Raw genomic sequence first — 18,560 nt, 5'->3', positions numbered from 1 at the left:
CTTGGGAGACGGGACACCTTTTAGTAGGCGTGTCATGGTACACGTCCAAATATCTATACAGCGTGTTTTGGTATGCCATGATTGGTTTACTGTCATTGCAGTTTCTAGGGTATTTTTTTCTATGGTTAAAATCAAGGGTGTAGGTTTGGTCTTGGCATCAGTGGCACATTTTTAAAGTGATCACATAAGATTGCTATGGACAAAAAGATGATTGCTCAATATTGTTGGGGACACATTCCATCAGCACATACTAAAACTATGACCTTGGGCACTTATGTGACTCAAGAGTACAGTGCTTTGGAAAAGTATTAAATAAACCCACCCCCTTTTTGACATGTTGGCATATTTCAGGCTTCAGTTCAAACTCAGATAAAAATACAACAAATATTTCCCAAGAATCAACAACATGTGAGACACAATCATGAAAAGAAACCAAATGTATTCAACATTTTACATTGTGCTGCAAAAACACTAACAAGTCTTTTTGCACATCCTGAAACAGGATTATTTTCTCATTCTTTAAAAACAGTTCTAGTTTCTCAAGGTTTAATGGTGATTGTTTGTGCATAGCATTCTTCAGATCTTTCCACAAACGCCCTATAGGATTGAGGTCTAGACTTTGCCTTGGCCATTCCAACACCTTTATATTGTTGGTTTTACACCATTCCATTATCGATGTTACTTCATGTTTTGGGTCGTTGTTCTCTTGGAAGGTGAACCTGCACCTCTATCTAAGGTCTCTTGCAGACTCCAAGGTATTTTCCTCCAGGATCACCCAGTATTTGGCTCCATCCCTATTTCCATCAACTCTGACGATCTTCCCAGTCTGTGCTGAACACAAGCAAACCCAAAGCATGATGCTGCCAACATCATGTTTGACAGTGAGAATGGGGTTTTCAGAGTGATGTGCAGTGATACCCTTATACCAAACGTAACACTTTGCATTCAGCCCAAAAGGTTCAATTTTGGTCTCTTCTAACAAGAGCACCTTGTTCCACATGGAATTAGTGTCCCCTGTGTGGCTTCCTGAAAACTCCAAACAGGACTTATTATGGTATTCTTTCAGAAAGGGCCTTTTTTGCTACTCTTCCATGAAGGATAGATACATGCAGAGTATGACTAATAGTTGTCTTATGCACGGATTGTACCACCTCAGCTATGTATGCCTGCCTGCATGTGATCCATCCAATGTGATCATAAACCTTTTGGTTGATTCTCTGATTAGGTGTCCCCTTGTTTGGGTTGAATATTTAGAAGAATGGCAAGGTTTGCAGTGGTTTTATGCTCTCTTCATTTTCATATTATTGCTTGCACAGTGATCTTGAAGGCAATATTTTTGCAACATTTACTTCTCCGTTTTTTTGGTATGACCTCAAGATTGTGTCTCACCTTTTGTTGGTTCTTATAAAATGAAGCCTAACATGTGGCAATATGACAAAATGTTCTCGGGGGCGGGGCACTGTTTTTTTAAACATATTGAAAAATATTCTTGCCGTTCTTCAATATGTGGCCAATCTCCCTCAAAATGAGCCAAAAAACTAAACTAAAACAAAAAACAACTGGGGGGCCCTTTATGAAAAACAAAATCAAATGTCATTTTAGCATTCATCCAAAGTCTTTAGATTTGTAATTTATTTTTTATACTATTTTCTTTTTCATGGAAGCTTGAAAGGAAATTACAAATTCAATAACTTATGAACAGATTTGGGATTTTCACGTACAACATTGAAAGTGTTGGACAGGCATTTTAACTACTTTGTTACAATGTTATTTATGTAAAAAAATGTTAAAGAAAAAGACAATATTGCTTTAAATGATAGGAAAAAAATACATGAACTTTCATCCTAACGTGCATTTATTTTTAAATATTCGAAGGTCCAGAAATATAGATTTACATAATATGAGCCCCCCCCCTAGAAGGGGGTGACATGATTGTCCCCAAAAAACAAAACCCTAACAAAAGAGGAAAACAAAAGAAAAATGTGGTCCCTTGTATTCTTCTTTGTGCATTTCAGCATTTTTTTTCAGTTGCACTAAACAGTTATTCAAATAATACCCACTGTCCCTTTAATGTTAAGCATAAAAAAAAAAAGAGGCCGACCTTTGGGTGCAAGACCGGCGGAGGTGAAGCTGAAGAATGCATTCTTGTGCCGGATGAATCAGTTGAGGAGTTCAATGGTGGGGGATCCTGAGTCCACAAAAGGAATCAGCTTTAGGATGGGATGCAAAAAGTGTTAAATGGATTTTTTGTTATTTTCAAGGTAAAATGAAAAGCAGTGTCTAAATCTGGGTTCATCAGGGACATTGATAACACAACTTCCACGATGAGACGGATGCCTCGTCAATGGAAGGCATTGACCGCATCGTCATGGAGACTCACAACTATGGAGAGGCCGAAACATGATGGCGAGGTGGCATCGGGCGAAATCGCCGAGACAGGTTCGGTGTTCGGACATGTCGTCCATGTCGATGAAGCGTCTCTATTGTCCTCGTTAAAGGTATACACATCTCTCGTCTCGCTCGGGTCCGAATCAACAGCTGTAAGAAAACATTTTCTTGAAGACACATTAGTATTTACTCTGCTTTTCTTTGGTTGCCTTCTCATATGTGAAAATGTGTTCTGTTTGCTTTTCAAAGCAATACGATATTCAATATAAGAAATGAAAGTTAAGTCATGTCATGTTTATTCATATAGCCCTTTGATAAACGTGTGCATTGTTTGAGGCGTCATTAAAAAATAGTTTCTCTATTAAGTATGTGCAAACAATACCCAACTCAGTTCAAAGAGTTCTTCTACCTTATTTTCCCTTATACCTATCGGCTTTTGTATTCATTTTAGTAAAGCTGTTCAGGGCATAATACATAAGTTCGAAGGAATTGGGGTCGGAGGGAACGCTCATCCATACGTGGTTTTTGTTTTCATGTGTTAGTGTAGCATGAAATTGGTGAAAGTAAGAAAAGGCCTGTTTCAATTATAGTTCAAATGCCAACCACCAAAAAGATGAAAAGCGAAGTTTTTTTCGAGCGCATCTAAGAAATTCACGTACTTGCACGTACGACATGAGGAGTATGACAGAGACTGCAATGATGACAAAAGCCAGAGAATGTCTTTAGCGAGTAAAACAATAGCACATTCTGTACTGCACCTTTAGGGTTTCATTCACAATCAGCACTTGCTTCTATGAACAGATTATATATACTTAAAACAAAGTCTAGACGTTTAAAGAGACAGTGCTTTATAACCATAAAATGGACATTGTGTAATAGTTGAAAAATGGCTGTTGCTGTATTGTGTAGTGCAGCCAAAAACGAGTGCTAGAAAGCACAAGAAAAAACAAACTACGGAAACTCAAAGAGACCAAACTTCACCTCACTGTTTCTCTTCTTTTTTGTCAGCTCCCTCTAAGTGAGACTCATGTTATGTAAAAGAAATCTAAATTTCTTGATTAACTAGTATTTAAAAAAAAAAGTTAAGTTTGTATGATAGTTCATGTATTTTACATATTTTACAAATGAATATTGTTAGCTTTTTTTTTTTCAATGAATAAAGGTTTTTTTTTTGCCACTAGAAAGCGCTTAATAATACACAATGTCTCTTTGGGGCCTGCCTTTCACACTGCATTCATGTCAATGTGTGAAAATGAGCTTTTACCGTCTTGGTGCTTGTTGGTGATGCTGTCCACGAGCACAATGTTCTTCTGGACTAACTCTTTGGACCCGGGGCTTTGAGCAATCTTTGGGTTGAGATCGTCAGCCAGCCGGGCCCTTTTCAGCTTCAACTGCGCGGCCTGCAAGGAAGCATCGTCTCCCTCACCTTTTGGGTGAGGAAGTTGGTGTCAGTTATCCTGCCTTATGCAGGAAACTAGAGAAGACGCTTGAAGGACCTTGTATGATGTGCATGTGGACCATCTCGGAGCGAGCGTGTCTGCGGCAAAGCTTTCGCTTCAACAAGTTCTCTGTCTGACAAGGCAAAAAGAATCAACAAAAGCAGCAGAATATTGATCAGATGACCCACTAGGTTGGTTAGACGGATTTAGTTTCATGTTTTACCCTTGCTCGGTCCAGACTGCGTATTCGCTTGTGGAAGGCCGCAGGAGTGTTCAGAGCTGTAAGAGATGTCTTCTTTAAAATAATTTATCATCCAAGGGATGTTTAAGGGGGAATCCATGAAATAGGATGTTTTATTTTTTGTAATGTGAGCGATGGATTTCAGTGCGAGGGTCAAAATAAAATCGACACTCACAGATAGAGCACACTTCTTAAATCATATCATCAACAATTTGGAATGTAAATACAAATGCACTATTCACCCAAGTTAATTGGGTTTACTAGTGATTGTGATCAGTAAGTGTTTAATCAATGGTGCATTATTAAATCACTATTGATAAAACACTAGGATTCGTAAAAGGTGTTAGAAAATCCTGCGATTCTCTAATGATGGAACACTGTAGACAAAACATAAAATACTTGTTATTAAACTATCGAGCTAAAGCGCTGGTGGTAAAGCAGACAAAACATTTGTGCAAAAACACTCGTGAAAATACACCAGTGTCACGGACCAGAAACGGACACAGGACCCAATTGCGCTCGTTTTCTCAGTTTTTATTAATAAAGAGGGAGAGCAGGGCTTGCTTCCACGATCCGATGGTTGACGGACAAGAGGAGCGGGCGATGCGGAAGTGGCACTTCCGTGTCTAGTGAGGAGGATCGAAGATTGGCGGGAATTACAAGACGCTGGCCGGGACTGGAGAGCAAAGGCGCTGTCAAGTTCAGAAACAAAGTCGGCAACAGGAGGCAGGCAGGTAACGGGGCAAAACAGATCAGGTAACAGGCAGGCAGAAGTCAGGTCGGGAAACAGGTTGGCAACGGACGTAAGGGCTTACTGAGCTGGTGGCAATAGTTCGCGTAACGATCTGACGGCGTCCGCCGGGTTTAAAAAGAGTGAATCAAACAATCAGCTGTCCAGGCTGTTGGCGCCCATTAAGCAGTCGCAGGTGCTCTGAATCTGTAATAATGACAACCAGAGATAAACACTACAGGGGTCACCAATCTCTTCGAAGCTGAGAGCTACCTTTGAAATGAAATCATATCATTTTTATGCTATGTTATTACAAGCTTGTAATTATTAGAAGTTTAGTTAAAATAGGCTCAGTTAACCACTAATACATCATGCACATTTCAGAACCAGAAGGCTCAAGGACATCTTCTTTGATCAGGCTTTCAGGACTCTCCCTTCCCTGCCTCTTTTGCACCCCTCTGCCTTCATCAATGCAAAACTGCTCTATTTATATGACGGCTATTTTTATCTCATCTCATCTCATTAGCTGCACCGCTTATCCTCAGTAGAGTCGCGGGGGTGCTGGAGCCCATCCCAGCAATCATCAGGCAGTGGACAGGGGACACCCTGAACTGGTTGCCAGCCAATGGCAGGGCACACAGGGACAGACAACTCGCTCGCACATTCACACCTAGGGACAATTTGGACCGGCCAATCCACCTGAAATGCATGTCTTTGGAATGTGGGAGGAAACCGGAGTGCCCAGAGGAAACCCACACATGCACGGGGAGGACATACAAACTCAGCACAGGAAGTCCGGTAGCTGGATTTGAACCCACACAGGAGGTTCCCAAGGCCTTAGAACTGTGCCGCACACGCGCTAACCACTGCGCCCGCCGCCGTGCTGCCCCGGCTATTTTTATTTGAAACCTTATTTACATTATTCTTATAGGCATATTTCTTTCTTTTTTATACCTTTGCTATTTGTTATATGTATTGTGCCTTATCTGTTTTGTTAGGACCAGAACGGAATCAGGACCCAGATGTGTAACATTAACCACAGGTTTATTGGGAGAAAGAGGAAAGGCAGCGCCCGCGATCCGGTGCTCGCTGGACGCCGGAAGCACGGCGCTCACAAAATCGGATCGTGTTCCGAATGCGGAAGTGGACCTTCTGGAGCGAAAGATGGCGGTACAGAAGACGGGAAAAACAGGTCGATAGCCGGGACAGGAGAGCAAAAATGCGGTCAGGATCAAAAACGGGTCGCAAGCCGGTACGGGAGAGCAAACGTGGTCGGGGACATAAAACAGGTCGTAGCCGGAGACATACGGGAAATCGGGAACGGACGGGTGGAAAAACGTGTGCAAGAAGCGGGACAGACGGGAGTAAGGGTCAAAGTGCTTGCCTTGTAGAAACAGAGGTACGCTGACGGATTGACAACAGGCGAATGAAAGGACTGAGCTTAAAATGGATGGGGAACCAATCAGGTAGCCCGCAGCGGCTGGCGCCAAACGAGCAGGCACAGGTGAAACTAATCAGTCATCATGACATCTTTGAAGTTTCATCTGTGCTGTATTTTGGGCATTTGCATTTAGACAATAAAGTTGAAAACACACAAAGTTCTCTCCAAGTATGCAAAATGTGACCGTGTGCTCTTTCTACCACGAGCAACACTGTTTGATATCATTCCTACAGGAGGAAAATCAAAAAAGTCGTATAACTCCCGCACCAAGAAAATGGTTTGGCGCTCTACCGGAGGCTGATCATGGGGGAGGTTTTGTTTTACGCCAAAGAAGAGTGCCCCCACCCCGTGCGAGGGCCAGACTGTGACTCATGAGGGTATGTGGAGCAAGGGAAGGGCTCAAACTCAGGGGGAATTGTACTTCTCCGCAGAGATGATAACAAATAAAACCATTTTTATCAGCATGAATCTCTCAGAGACCTCACTGGTTGTAAACTAAAATTAGAGTTTTCACTGTTTATGACTGTTCTGAGTTGTTTTCAAATGCGTGTGCGCAAAAGTGTCAAAACAAGTCAAAGAGCAAGAATGACATCTTATTTTTGGAACGTATGCATTCCGATGCTAAAAATTTCACACAACCTTGCTCTATGTGACTTGACACAACAACTCGGAAGGAAGATCAGGATGTCGAACTTTAAAGTGACACCGTGAGATATTTGACCGCTAGATGTCGCTGTATTATTTAGTGCAACTGAAAACGAGTGCTATGGAGCACAAGGAAGAATACAACATAAAGGGAATCGAAGTGACTAAACCGCACCATTTTTCTCTCCATTTTTTGCCCAGCTTTTAACAAGGTTTTTGGCTTTTGGGGGTACCCTTAGCAGTAAGATGGCAGCCAATCATGTCACTTCCCTCTAAGTGAACCTCATGTCATGTAAAGTAAATACTAATTTGTTGAACTATGAGTATTATCCCGTAAATGTACATTCATATGATAGTTAATGTATATTTTATTATTATTCATATCAATGTATTTTTAGCGAATGGCGTTTTTTTTTAATTTACCATGAGGAGGCAAATTATACATAATGTCCTTAGCTCTAGTGGTTGACTATTTAACCTTACTTCCTTCAATTAACCTGGTAAAATCTGGTATTCAACATATCAGATAATTTGGATGATTTTTGTTTATTTAAAATACCGAAACCTAAATTAACAAATGTAGAAAATATTAAAAAAATATTTTAATAAAAGATTTTTTTGGTTTGAACAAATTTATTGACACTAATAACAGCAAACAAACAATGTGAGGTTTGAACAACCCCTCTCGACAATCTATTCTATTCTATTCTATTAATGGATATGGGATGTCTTGGCAAAGAGTTTGTTTCCAAGTTCTTATGATTATACAAGAAATATGAAGCTTCAGTGCTTCCACAGGGTAGTATAGGGTAGTCTTCTATTTTTTTTTATTATGTGGCTATTTTTAAGCAGTTTTAGGGCAGGGGTGTCTAAACTTTTCAGAAAGTGGGCCAGATTTGGTCAGCTGAGAATCTCTGAGGGCTGAGTTTTTGTCCTGGGATTCTTTGAACAGCCTTTAATAAATTTACCCTCTATGAAAGGTTTGCAGTGCGTGGCGATCAGCGTCGCAACCTCGTAGCTCACCTTTGTAGCGTTTTCATTTGACTCGCAGGGTCTCGTAAAAAGCACTGCTATGCCGTAAAAACAGCTTTCGGTGGCTTCAAATTTTCACAGCGTTTGTTTACACTTAGCTTTTTGTAGTCAGCATTCTTCGTCTTACAATGCATCTTGTATATTCTTTAGAAACAGCCACATTCTCTTTGCAAATTAAGGAGACGCAGTTGTTTTAAATTTCAGTGAAAAAAATTCTACTTGTCTTGAAAGCAACCGGCCTCACAGTCAACTTTCCTTTTATTTATTTTTTTATTTTATTTTTTTTACAGTTGCCACATCGAAAATGGTGTCAGCTAATATTCGCACAGAAAACCAAAAGACTACTGCCATCATCTGGTGAAACTCTGTTTTTTTTTTGGTACAAAGTTATTTTATGCTGCGGTCAACATTTGTGGCGAACACATGTTATTCATTTTATGACAGTGGACAAGGGCCAGTAAAAGTTTGATCATGGGCCGTGACTGGCCCCCCAGACGTAGGACATAGTTGGTTTTAGGGAGTCGCTTCTGATGCGAGTATATACTGTATTTTGTAACTACATAGTTACTTTCAGAGTATTGTGCTACTTTTGGATGCCCCGACCCTGACTACTCTGCTAATGTTCTTAACAGCTCCTTTGTTCTCGTATCCTCTCTTTTCTCACTATAAGGTTTTATTTATCTACATTTGTTACCTGCCCTAGCTGACGTCTTACATCCGATCAGTCCAGGTTACTCAGCTGAAGGTTTTGAGCTTGCATTCGTTCACTACGTTTCCCAATGTCTTGCATTCACGTTTGAACGCAACCAAGGTTTCGAGTCAAGCTTTCTACATCAAATGTTTACAAAATCCAGGACTGCTCTCGGTTGCTACTCTTTGCACATACCAACTCAACTCGGGTTTTTTTGAGTTCTAAATTCCTCACCTGACCTGACGAGCTTATTATGATGTTCCTTTGTGTCACAAGCTGCTCTCTACTCTGTCTGTGCTGCAGCGAGAATCGAAAAGATGAACAACTTGAACTCAAAAGCCGTCACGGCAACGAGCTTGGGCGTCACGCTGACAACACCCGCAGAGTTTTTTTTGCACACTGTAATGTTTTGTAATAAACACTAGAGGTTAGACTTTGAATTCACTTCCTGTATCCAGGCATACGGGAAGTGGGGGAGAAACCACACGTGGGACTGGAGTGGTGACGACGCAGAGACATACGCTAGCCAAAGATAACAGTGAGTGGAATTGAATTCAAAGGACACTAAAAGGTTGTTAATGTGTAAAGCTGCAGTCAGACAGGACACCATCGATAGCGACGTGAGTCATGTCTGCTCCACAAGTTAGTCAACTGTTGCTTTAAAATGGAGTTGTCAGGAAATGAGAACACAAAAGTATCGGGACATCAGGTACACTGTTAATAGAACTCCACTTATTTGACGGGGATATTTAGTAAGGTGCATCTCAATATGGCAGCACAGTGGCCTATTGTTAGCATTAGATATGGCAATGGCTTGAATGGCCAACTTTGTGGTCCTTCAGGTAAGATCTTGAGCAAAAGTCCATGGCTGACCCAGCCACCTAAATGTCAATCATTATGTTCGGGTCGGGCCTCGCTTCTCTCTTGCTGCGTTTTGAGGCAGTGAGTAGTTTTGGACACAAGAGACAGTGGTTCAATAAATAAACAAAAGTTGCTTCATCACAACACACACTGTACTAGATTCTTGCAATCTCAATTTCAAATTCTCCTTCCTGTCTATGTCTAATATCTTGACCCTAACCCTAACCTTAAACCCTAAACCCTTACCCTATCTCAATAACCCAAAAACCCGCTAACTCTAACCCTAAAACCTTAACCCTTAACCCTCTAACTCCAACCCCAACCTCCAAACCCTGACCCTATTTCTGACCCTTTAACCCTAATCCTTACGATATCCCTCTAACCCTCTCACTCTCAAACCCACTAACCTAACCCCTAACCCTAACCTGAATAATACCTAACCCTAACCTTTGTCTCTCTGCCTCTGTCTCACTTAAAGTGCCGCGCTACATTCCTAAGGACCTACTGCTGCTGTGTGGTTTCTGGCCCAATGTTCAACCCTTTAAAATGACAGATAGCCTTCAAGCTAGCAAAAAGTTGCACCAAAAAAAAACCCAGCACTGGAGCACTTAATAGAACAGCAAACAAGTCAAATGATTAGAAAGACCCATATAGACAAAAACTCCCCAAATAAAAAGGCCCAGACTTGTCAAACATGACATTTTGAATAATCTGGTTTGTGGAATATGAACGCATACTCGCCAAAACTACCTCTTTACGTGTGAGACTACCGCTTTCCTCTCCTTAAAAACGCCTGCCAAATTTTTGTGTCTGCCGCTTTTTCAAATACAAACAACCGCAAAAATAATCATGACTCCAGACTATTTCAAAAGCCAAATATAAGTGAATCATGTTCTCTAACTCATGCATCACAAACGTAGGATCATTCAGAATGCCACGGATGATGTCATTGTGCTGTGCAACTTTCAAGTGCGCTTTACAGGAAGTCAAGCGTCCCTCTTCACAAGCAATACACTCACGCACACAATCTTAGGCTAAACACACACTCACACATAGGCAGACCTGCACATCTCTCTCGGGAAATGCGCTGAACAGGCCCCTGTGACTCGAGCAGGCAAAAATAAACGGGCAGCTGTGAGAAAAAGGCCTGGGAACCGTGACATGTTGGGTGTACTTCGGGCAGGGGGAACCCGCTCTTATTTGGAGGATTATCCGACCAATCCACTTGAGAAGAGTGCAAAGAGTGGTCCACTAATCAAAACTGATCAAAGAGAATTATTGAGACAGGAGACAAGCAAACTTGGAAAGAGCCGGGGCCAGGGGCCAGGGGCCAGGAACGTAGGGCTCGCTAGCCAGATATGGCTCTTTTCATGTGAACATCTGGCTCACAGATTAAATTCAATCATGTTAATCTACACTGTATCATTGCAATTTTAGTATATGCAGAGCCAAGGCAAGCCTGTATTTGAACTGTTCTGTCCAGACTATATGGGGCAGAGTTCTAACAGTTTATAATCACAGACCACCAACAGACCACATATATATATATATATATATATAAAAGCTCATTATACAATGTATGTTCACTGGCAAGACACTTTAAGATGAAAACGCACAGAACCTACTGTAAACACCAGCCAAGCACCCAGGGCAATTTCTTTGGGTGGGCAGTTTTATTACTGTCACATAGCTGAAGGTAAATATGGTGACCCATTGCTACTTCGCGCTTCAGTTATCGCTGGTTCACTGGTTCGCGGATATTGAATTGCATATTTTTATTGTCATTGATATCAAGGTATCGTGCATTGTGTTCTGCAGCAGACAGCACGCAGCAAATGCTATCACAGGGGCAGATTATGGAGGACTGTCTGTGTGCGTGACTGTGATAGGTTGGTGTATGCTATCAGTCAAACAGCAGAGCAGGCGTACAAGTCAATGTGTCCGCCACCCAAAACAAACGGCAAAGCACAATAACAGCTAGTAGCTACAGTGGCTCGTTATATTGAAAATGAATTTGAATCCGACCCTGAGGAAAGTCAAAAGTCAAAAGGCAAAGATATACTGATCACCAGAGGGTGCTCCATGGATGGTTATCGAGTTCAGGAAGAGACTGAAGCGGTGTCGGTAGAGGCAATACGTAATTGCGAGGCTGCAGGTCTGGATTAATGCTTTGGCTAGGCTAATGACACTCTCAAGCCACCCCTGCCGAGCCTTTATCTCACCAGCGCCAGATCCATCACCCACGAGAGGGATGACCTGGAGCTACAACTCAAAGGTAACCTCTACATTTGATATAATGTTGTATTTTAATCATCGTTGAGACCAGGCTCAGTCCGAGGTTACCCAATAGTAGCTTGCAGCTAGCCAGCCTTTCTCAAAATCGCTTTCTAACTCTGAAAGGAGAATAACTTCAACTTTGTTCTACTTTTGTAGAATAGAGAGCATTCATTCAACTGCAATTTTGTGTTCTGTGTTATTATGTGTAGATCAATAGGTTATTTTGTTAGTCTCAGTGGGTACGGACATAACCTCGGGGTAAGTTTACCCCGGTCCGCATTAACCGCGCTAACCGGGGGAGAACTGTATAGGCAGTGGCTTTCCAAAAAAACATAAAAATATTTTGCTCTCATTTTTGAGGCAAAAACGTTCCTGAACCCTGCTCCAGCAATAAAACATAATGAAGGTACCTGCCGAGCACCCCTGGGTGCTCCTGACAGTTTGTGCTGAACCCTGGCTAACCTCGCTATTATGTCAGCCGACTCGGAGCATAACCAGAGTTTGCTCACTAATCTCCCGGTCGCGTCGCCCCGCACCAAAGCTCCCGTTTGATTCTTATTTGAAAGAGAACAAATAGTTGGCCCCGGGTGCGACATTACCAACACAAAGACAGATTCACTTGAGAAAGGCCATAGCAATGATTTATGTCAGGGGTGTCAAATGTGCGGCCCGCAGGCTGGATCAGGCCTGCCAATGAAATGAATCAGGGCTGCAAGACAATGCTAAGAGAAGCACAAGAGAAAAACGAGTTGCGATTTTAACTATGTCCTCTTGATGTCTCCCGAGCCGGCTGCTGCTCACAGAGCAACTGTAACTGAACTTGTTTCTATGTCTTCTATGTTTCTTTCTCCTTCTGTTGGTCTTTCCTTTTCTCTCTCTCTCTCTCTCTCTCTCTCTCTCTCTCTCTCTCTCTCTCTCTCTCTGTATCTTTATATATCCCTCTTTCTCAATTTCTCTCATTTACCATTTACTCTCTCTCTCTCTCTCTCTCTCTCTCTAGTTCTCTCCTTCTCCCACCTTTGTCTCTCTCTCTTTTGCTGTTTCCAATTTTCCTGTCTTTCTTCCTCCCTTTTTCTCTATTTCCTTTCCCTCTCTCGCCCTCTCTCCTTTCCTCTCCGTATCTCTCTTCCCCATTATATCTCCATCTCTCTCTCTCTCTCTCTCTCTTGCCCTTTCTATCTCCATCTCTCTCTTTCTCTCCTCTCTCTCTGTTTTTCTCTCTTTCCCTTTCCCCCTCGCTTTCAATCCCTCACTCCCACTCTCTCTCCTTCCCCCCTCCTCTCTCTCTCTTTTCTTGAAATGAAATGAAATGATTTGCATTTATATAGCGCTTTTCAAGTCTCAAAGCGCTTTACAATGTGCTCCACATTTCCCAATAGCGGCCTTGCAGCCATGTAAGGCGCTAACCTGCTAATTGGGGGTATTAGGGGTTCAGTATCTTACCCAAGGACACTTCAACATGTAACACGGACGAGCCGGGATTCGAACTGGGATCCCTTGATCCCAAGACGAGCGCTCTACCTCCTGAGCTACTGCCGCCCCCCTTCTCCCCCCTCTCTTTCATTCTTTCTTTTTTTTTCTTTTTTTCCAGAACTGCTAGTCCAGGCCCAATGAGAGTTTTCTTTCTACCACTTGGCCCCCCCAAGTTTGACCCCCTGATTTATGTTGACTCTATCGGTTATGAATATCACAAGACGACTTTAGAGTTGCTTGGATTTAAGCAAAGATGGAGACGCTGACGTCACATCCAGTCACTTTGCATTATCGCAAAGAAAACTTGCGGCAGCGGGCAACTCCGACGCACTTTCGTACGCGTCAACAGCGAGCGAGACGTTAATCTGATGTTAAGCTGTTTTGTTTGGCTCCAAAATTGCGGAACGTTTCGGAACAATTTGATGTCATTTCGGCAGCGCGGTGCTATAGCGGTTTGAACCTTTGCCTCGCACTTTTGCACCCAAAAATAGTTAGCTCTCCATACACAACATCCCAAAATACTCATGCTCCTTAATGTTATACCAGAAAGGGGAACCTATGGCTCGGGAGCCATACATGGCTCCTTTCATGAGTACGTATGGCTCACAAATAAAATATAACTATTGCACATCTCTTTGTGGCGTTTCATCCCGATTTTGGTCCATATAAAGCCTAAGCAACTTGTTGCAGAAGTTTGATAAGAAACCATTTAAACTGATAAATAAAAACGCTGGCAAACGACTTTGATTGGGTGAGCAGTAGAGGTGGGCGGATCCCTGCACACAGCGCAAGGCACTTCCTTCTCTCTCTCTCTCTCTCTCGCTCAGTGCAGTCTACACCGAAAGTGAATGTGACGATATGCTTACCGTTTGCAGTAATTTGTGACATTTTTACAAAAGAACTTTGCATACACATTGTTTTGAAACCGTTATTAAGGACATATTTCATGGAAAAAAATTGCCTCAACACTCTTAACTGAAGGTGGAAGATTAATTGTAAATGGCAAATTTACATTGATTTGGGACACAGGAGTTGGCATTATTATCATTGCATACATTTGATTATTTATAATTAGCTTTTGTCTGATGACATGAGTGTTTTGTTTGGCAGTTTTTTCAATTTTGTCTGAAAATATATGATGTGGCTCTCTCAATTTATTTTTAAAACATGTTTTGCTTTTATGGCTCTTTGGGTTCAAAAGGTTCCCGACCCCTGATTTAACGCATTGCAGTTCACCAATTTTCGCTTGTGCTTTTTTTTCTTACGTTTCAAACTTTAAATGATCAAAAGGTGTGCATGGGGTAGATTAAAATCTGATAAGAAGTATCCTGAGAGGCTGGGCTACGGGGTACATTTTTTAATCCTTCCCAAAGCCACATTTAAAACGAATCGGCCACAGCACCAACTCAACGTGGATTACGTTAATAAGGATGTCTACACTTGTTCTAAGGTAAGTCAACATAGTATTTTAGACAACATATCGTCACTTTGCTCGGGAGAGCTATAAAGTTATTTATACAGTTAACATCGCTAACGTTAGGCTGACATTAGCTAACGTTAGCTTCCTCCTAAATTGTACATCATGTTACAGAGTTTACAAGAGTTCAGTGCCCTGTTATTGCTAGTTTTTGTACATTGGTAATCATACGCGCTTGTTAGTTGTTGTTCACAGGGCTCAAGTCGTAGTGACGTTAACCTTTGGAGCTAAGATTTGCTTCTGGTCCACATAATTGGAATGGAGCAGTAATCAGGTTCCTTATGAATTTAATCCCGAGGATGTGTTGGATCAATGACATCGATCTTGTCAGTCTATATGGACGGATACAAAATCGCAGCATACCATTAAACTCTGCTTTAGCAGAAAACAATGTAGCTAGGCTACTGCTTGCTATTAGCAATAACAAAGCTCATTTTACAAGTCATGTTGATGGTGAACAACGCTGATCCCATAAAAATAAATACAGTGATGACGAGATGTTTATCATTATGACCTGTACATTTTTGCCTAAAGCTGATGTTTTTCATCGACCTTCTCAACAATGGAATCATTAACATAGCTCTCCAATGCATGACTCTGGCCTGGCCCCTTTGGTGGCTTTGAGATGATATGTGATCATTCTGAGGCTAAAAAGCTTCAATTGCCTTCTGCAAAGTGTCCCTATTCTGACACTTGCGATAGCGCTCCTCGCAGAATGTTGGGGGCAGGGGGTTAGCCATAGGTCAATTGAGTGCCAATAAGATTCCAACACAAGGATTACCTTCCCACATACTTAAAGTTTAGGAGCAAAATAAAACACTAGGCCAAAACAAAACATCAGTTTTTATCATTAGCATTATTGAGTATCACAGAAGTTGGACATAAGGCACATTCATCCATCCATTATCTGCACCGCTTATCCTCAGTAGGGTCGCGGGGGTGCTGGAGCCCATCCCAACTGTCCTCAGGCAGTGGGCAGGGGACACCCTGAAGTGATTGCCAGCCGGTCGCAGGGCACACAGAAAGATAAAACTCACTCGCTCATTAACACCGATTAAACTGACATGCATGTTTTTGGAATGTGGGAGGAAACCCACGCGAGCAGGAGGAGAACATGCAAACTCCACACGGGAAGGTTTGACCCCATGACCTCAGAACTGTGCTGCAGACGCGCTAATCACTCAGTTCCCGTGCTGACATAAGGCACATGCATATTGTATATGCCTTTTCCTCAGACTCAACAGTCACAGTGACATCGGCCACGAGGCAATGCAAAGTACTTGCTTAACAGCTAAACTTCATTCGGGAAACCGACAGCAAATAGAGTAGTGTCTCTTTATACTACCACCTGTAAACACAATAATTTTAGTATACACCTTTTTTTAAAGGAAATCCAATTTACTATATTAGGGAAAATCCATTTCATGAGCAATCCCAGAGGTTACCACTAGAGGTCGGTCAAGGTCACTGCTTTTACTGCTTTCTGCCAGCAGCAGCCCTTCCATTTTGCACATGCAAACTACTACGGACGAAAAAAACGACAAAGAATGATGCTGTAAATTATTTTCAAGATACTTTAATTTCAAGTATACCTTAAGTGCTTACATACTATCAACAGTCCCTCCATCTCATACCTGTCAACCTCTGCCAATGGGTCCCCTTATTAATGATTGCAAATCCTTCTTATTAAGCAATAATAAACCTTACAAAAACAACGCGGCACCTACTTAGCAATACAGAATACGTAGTACACTGAGGTAATATTAGCAATCTACGATAACATTGTCTTCTGGTACCAGCGACAGAAACAATTAGAGACAAAATAGGCAAAATGAGAGGGGTCTTTTTTTTCTAAGTGCATGTATTAAAATATTTATACAATATATATACATACCTGTCAACCTGTACGTTTTTGCCGTACAAAGTACGTTTATTATGCATTTTAGGACGTGTACGATGTGCAAGAAAATCTGTACGGAAAAATACAAATTTGTCAATTATGGGTACCATCCGGTATACACCGACTATCACGAAACGGCAAATCAATCAAGTCAAACGAGTTCGCCGCGGAAGCCTCTATCTCGGTATGGTTTTTTTTTTCCGTTGCAAATGAAGCGAGCGGTTTGATGCTACTGTGCGCATCCGTCTGCCGCCTCAGATTTTATGAGGTAGTTATGTGGTGAAAGGAAGTCCGTCTCTTTTTAGAGAACCGTCATTTTCGGCTCAACTCATTAAAGAGAGCCGGCTCTCAGACGGCTCACTTGCTTTGATGCATTGTATTACGAATTATTGTGTTGTATAAAGAAGTTAAAAAAAGGTAGTATAAAGGGATAAAATGAAAAAAGACAGGTTTGTGGTTCTCCCTTTAATCAGTATATTACCAACAATAATTTAATGCAGAAAATGAATTTATAATTTGAATAAGAAAATGTATTATTCCACTTGAATATATTTGCATGTATTTTTTTCCTTCTACAGTGAACATCCAAGCTACTTCATTTTTTAACCACACATGTACAATATAACATTTTAAACTACATAAACACGTTTGAAAAAAAAAATATGGTGTAAGATTATTTTGTATTTTGTGAGGGAAAATATGACAGTTTGTAAGGGCATGGAGCCGTGGAGGTTGACAGGTATGTGTATACAATGTAAAACAATCCAAAGAACGTATGAAGTACTGAGTAAACATATCCTGCGTTGTCCGTGACGCTTCCTTGCAACAGCCCTCAGGCCTTCATCTGCAGCACAGGCACACATTTGTTACATTGCTCGTAATAAACTCTTATAAACATATTTCTTTAATATAAACTTATGTTTCTAATTACTGTATTTTTTACGTTTAATTATCATAACAATGTGTTTTTAGCGATCAGGTAGATGTGTTTCATTGCAATTTAGGATTCACTCGTATGCTTTTTGGGGGGTAGGAGCTGACCAAATCGTTTTTATTATTTCAAATCGGGAAAATGTGTTTGTTACAGGAGCAGTTTGAGCACCTGGAACAACTTAAGCTGGTAAGAAGAGAAAGCACTGTACCTGATTTAAATTTGCCCGTGCAGATGGAGGGGGTCTCCACATGGAGGCAGGCCATCATGGAGGGTGCTGTGTTGTGGGTGCAGCTCTGGAGTCCCATGGAGCGATTGCTGCTGCAGTAGCGGCCGAGGGACAAGACTGGCTCTGAGCACAGGGACGACAGCCAAGCCTGGCGACGAGCCCTCCCTCCTCTTTGGTTCAAACGAGAAAGTGTGTGTTCACAAAGCATGTGTGTTAAGATCAGTAGGAGGGAACAGCGCTGCTCACGTTAACCCTCTCAAGACTGCTTTACGAGACCGATCACATTACCATGACACGGTCTCGAATAACAAGGACGAGACAGACAGATTTGTGATTTTTCTTATGTATTCTATTCTGCAAGTTTAAGATAGATAGATAGATAGATGGAAAGATACTTTATTCATCCCTGTAGAGAAATTCTCACTTCCAGCAGTATCCTTGTGTTGAAAATAAAACCGTAATAAAGTAAAAGGAATATAATCCATAAATACCCAATGTAACGTGTTGATATTGAGTATTTAAATAGTGCTACATAAAATACACACTGTAATAAAAATAGGGTAATATGCAATGTGGGGGTGTGGTTTAATGTGGGCTTTTACTCCCCGGGTGGAGTTAAAGAGCCTCATGGCATAAGGAAGAAATAATCTCCTCAGTCTGTCCGTAGTACAAGACAGTGACAGCAGTCTGTTGCTGAAACTGCCCTTCTGTCTGGAGATGATGCTGTGTAGTGGATGTGATGAATTGTCCATGATTGACCGCAGCTTTTTCAGTGCCCGTCTCTCAGCTACTGTTGTCAGGCTGT

At 41.6% G+C, this 18,560-nt stretch overlaps 1 protein-coding gene across 4 annotated transcripts in view; it reads right to left on the bottom strand.

Moving 5' to 3' along the window:
- Positions 1-17,918, bottom strand: part of mrtfbb (myocardin related transcription factor Bb) — a 30,170-nt gene extending 12,252 nt beyond the window's left edge. For 2 of the 4 annotated variants that reach the window (XM_088329965.1, XM_088329975.1), the window contains exons 1-6: positions 17,738-17,918; positions 4,051-4,106; positions 3,885-3,960; positions 3,653-3,814; positions 2,381-2,538; positions 2,102-2,188 (exon numbers count right to left, since the gene is read on the bottom strand). In XM_088329965.1, coding sequence (XP_088186091.1) covers positions 2,102-2,188; positions 2,381-2,538; positions 3,653-3,814; positions 3,885-3,960; positions 4,051-4,106; positions 17,738-17,834 — 636 coding nt within the window. In that variant the 5' untranslated portion in view covers positions 17,835-17,918. Of the gene's footprint in view, positions 1-2,101; positions 2,189-2,380; positions 2,539-3,652; positions 3,815-3,884; positions 3,961-4,050; positions 4,107-4,559; positions 4,644-17,737 lie in introns of those variants that run through there. The other 2 variants (XM_088329992.1, XM_088329984.1) reach the window with 2 other exon arrangements.
- Between the last annotated feature and the right edge of the window lie 642 nt (positions 17,919-18,560).

This window comes from Urocampus carinirostris, chromosome 1 (assembly GCF_059441175.1).
Source record: "Urocampus carinirostris isolate Australia breed hairy pipefish chromosome 1, RoL_Ucar_1.0, whole genome shotgun sequence".
NCBI lineage: Eukaryota > Metazoa > Chordata > Actinopteri > Syngnathiformes > Syngnathidae > Urocampus > Urocampus carinirostris.
Note: the sequence above shows the minus strand (reverse complement) of the source record. Positions and strands in the feature narration are given on the sequence as shown.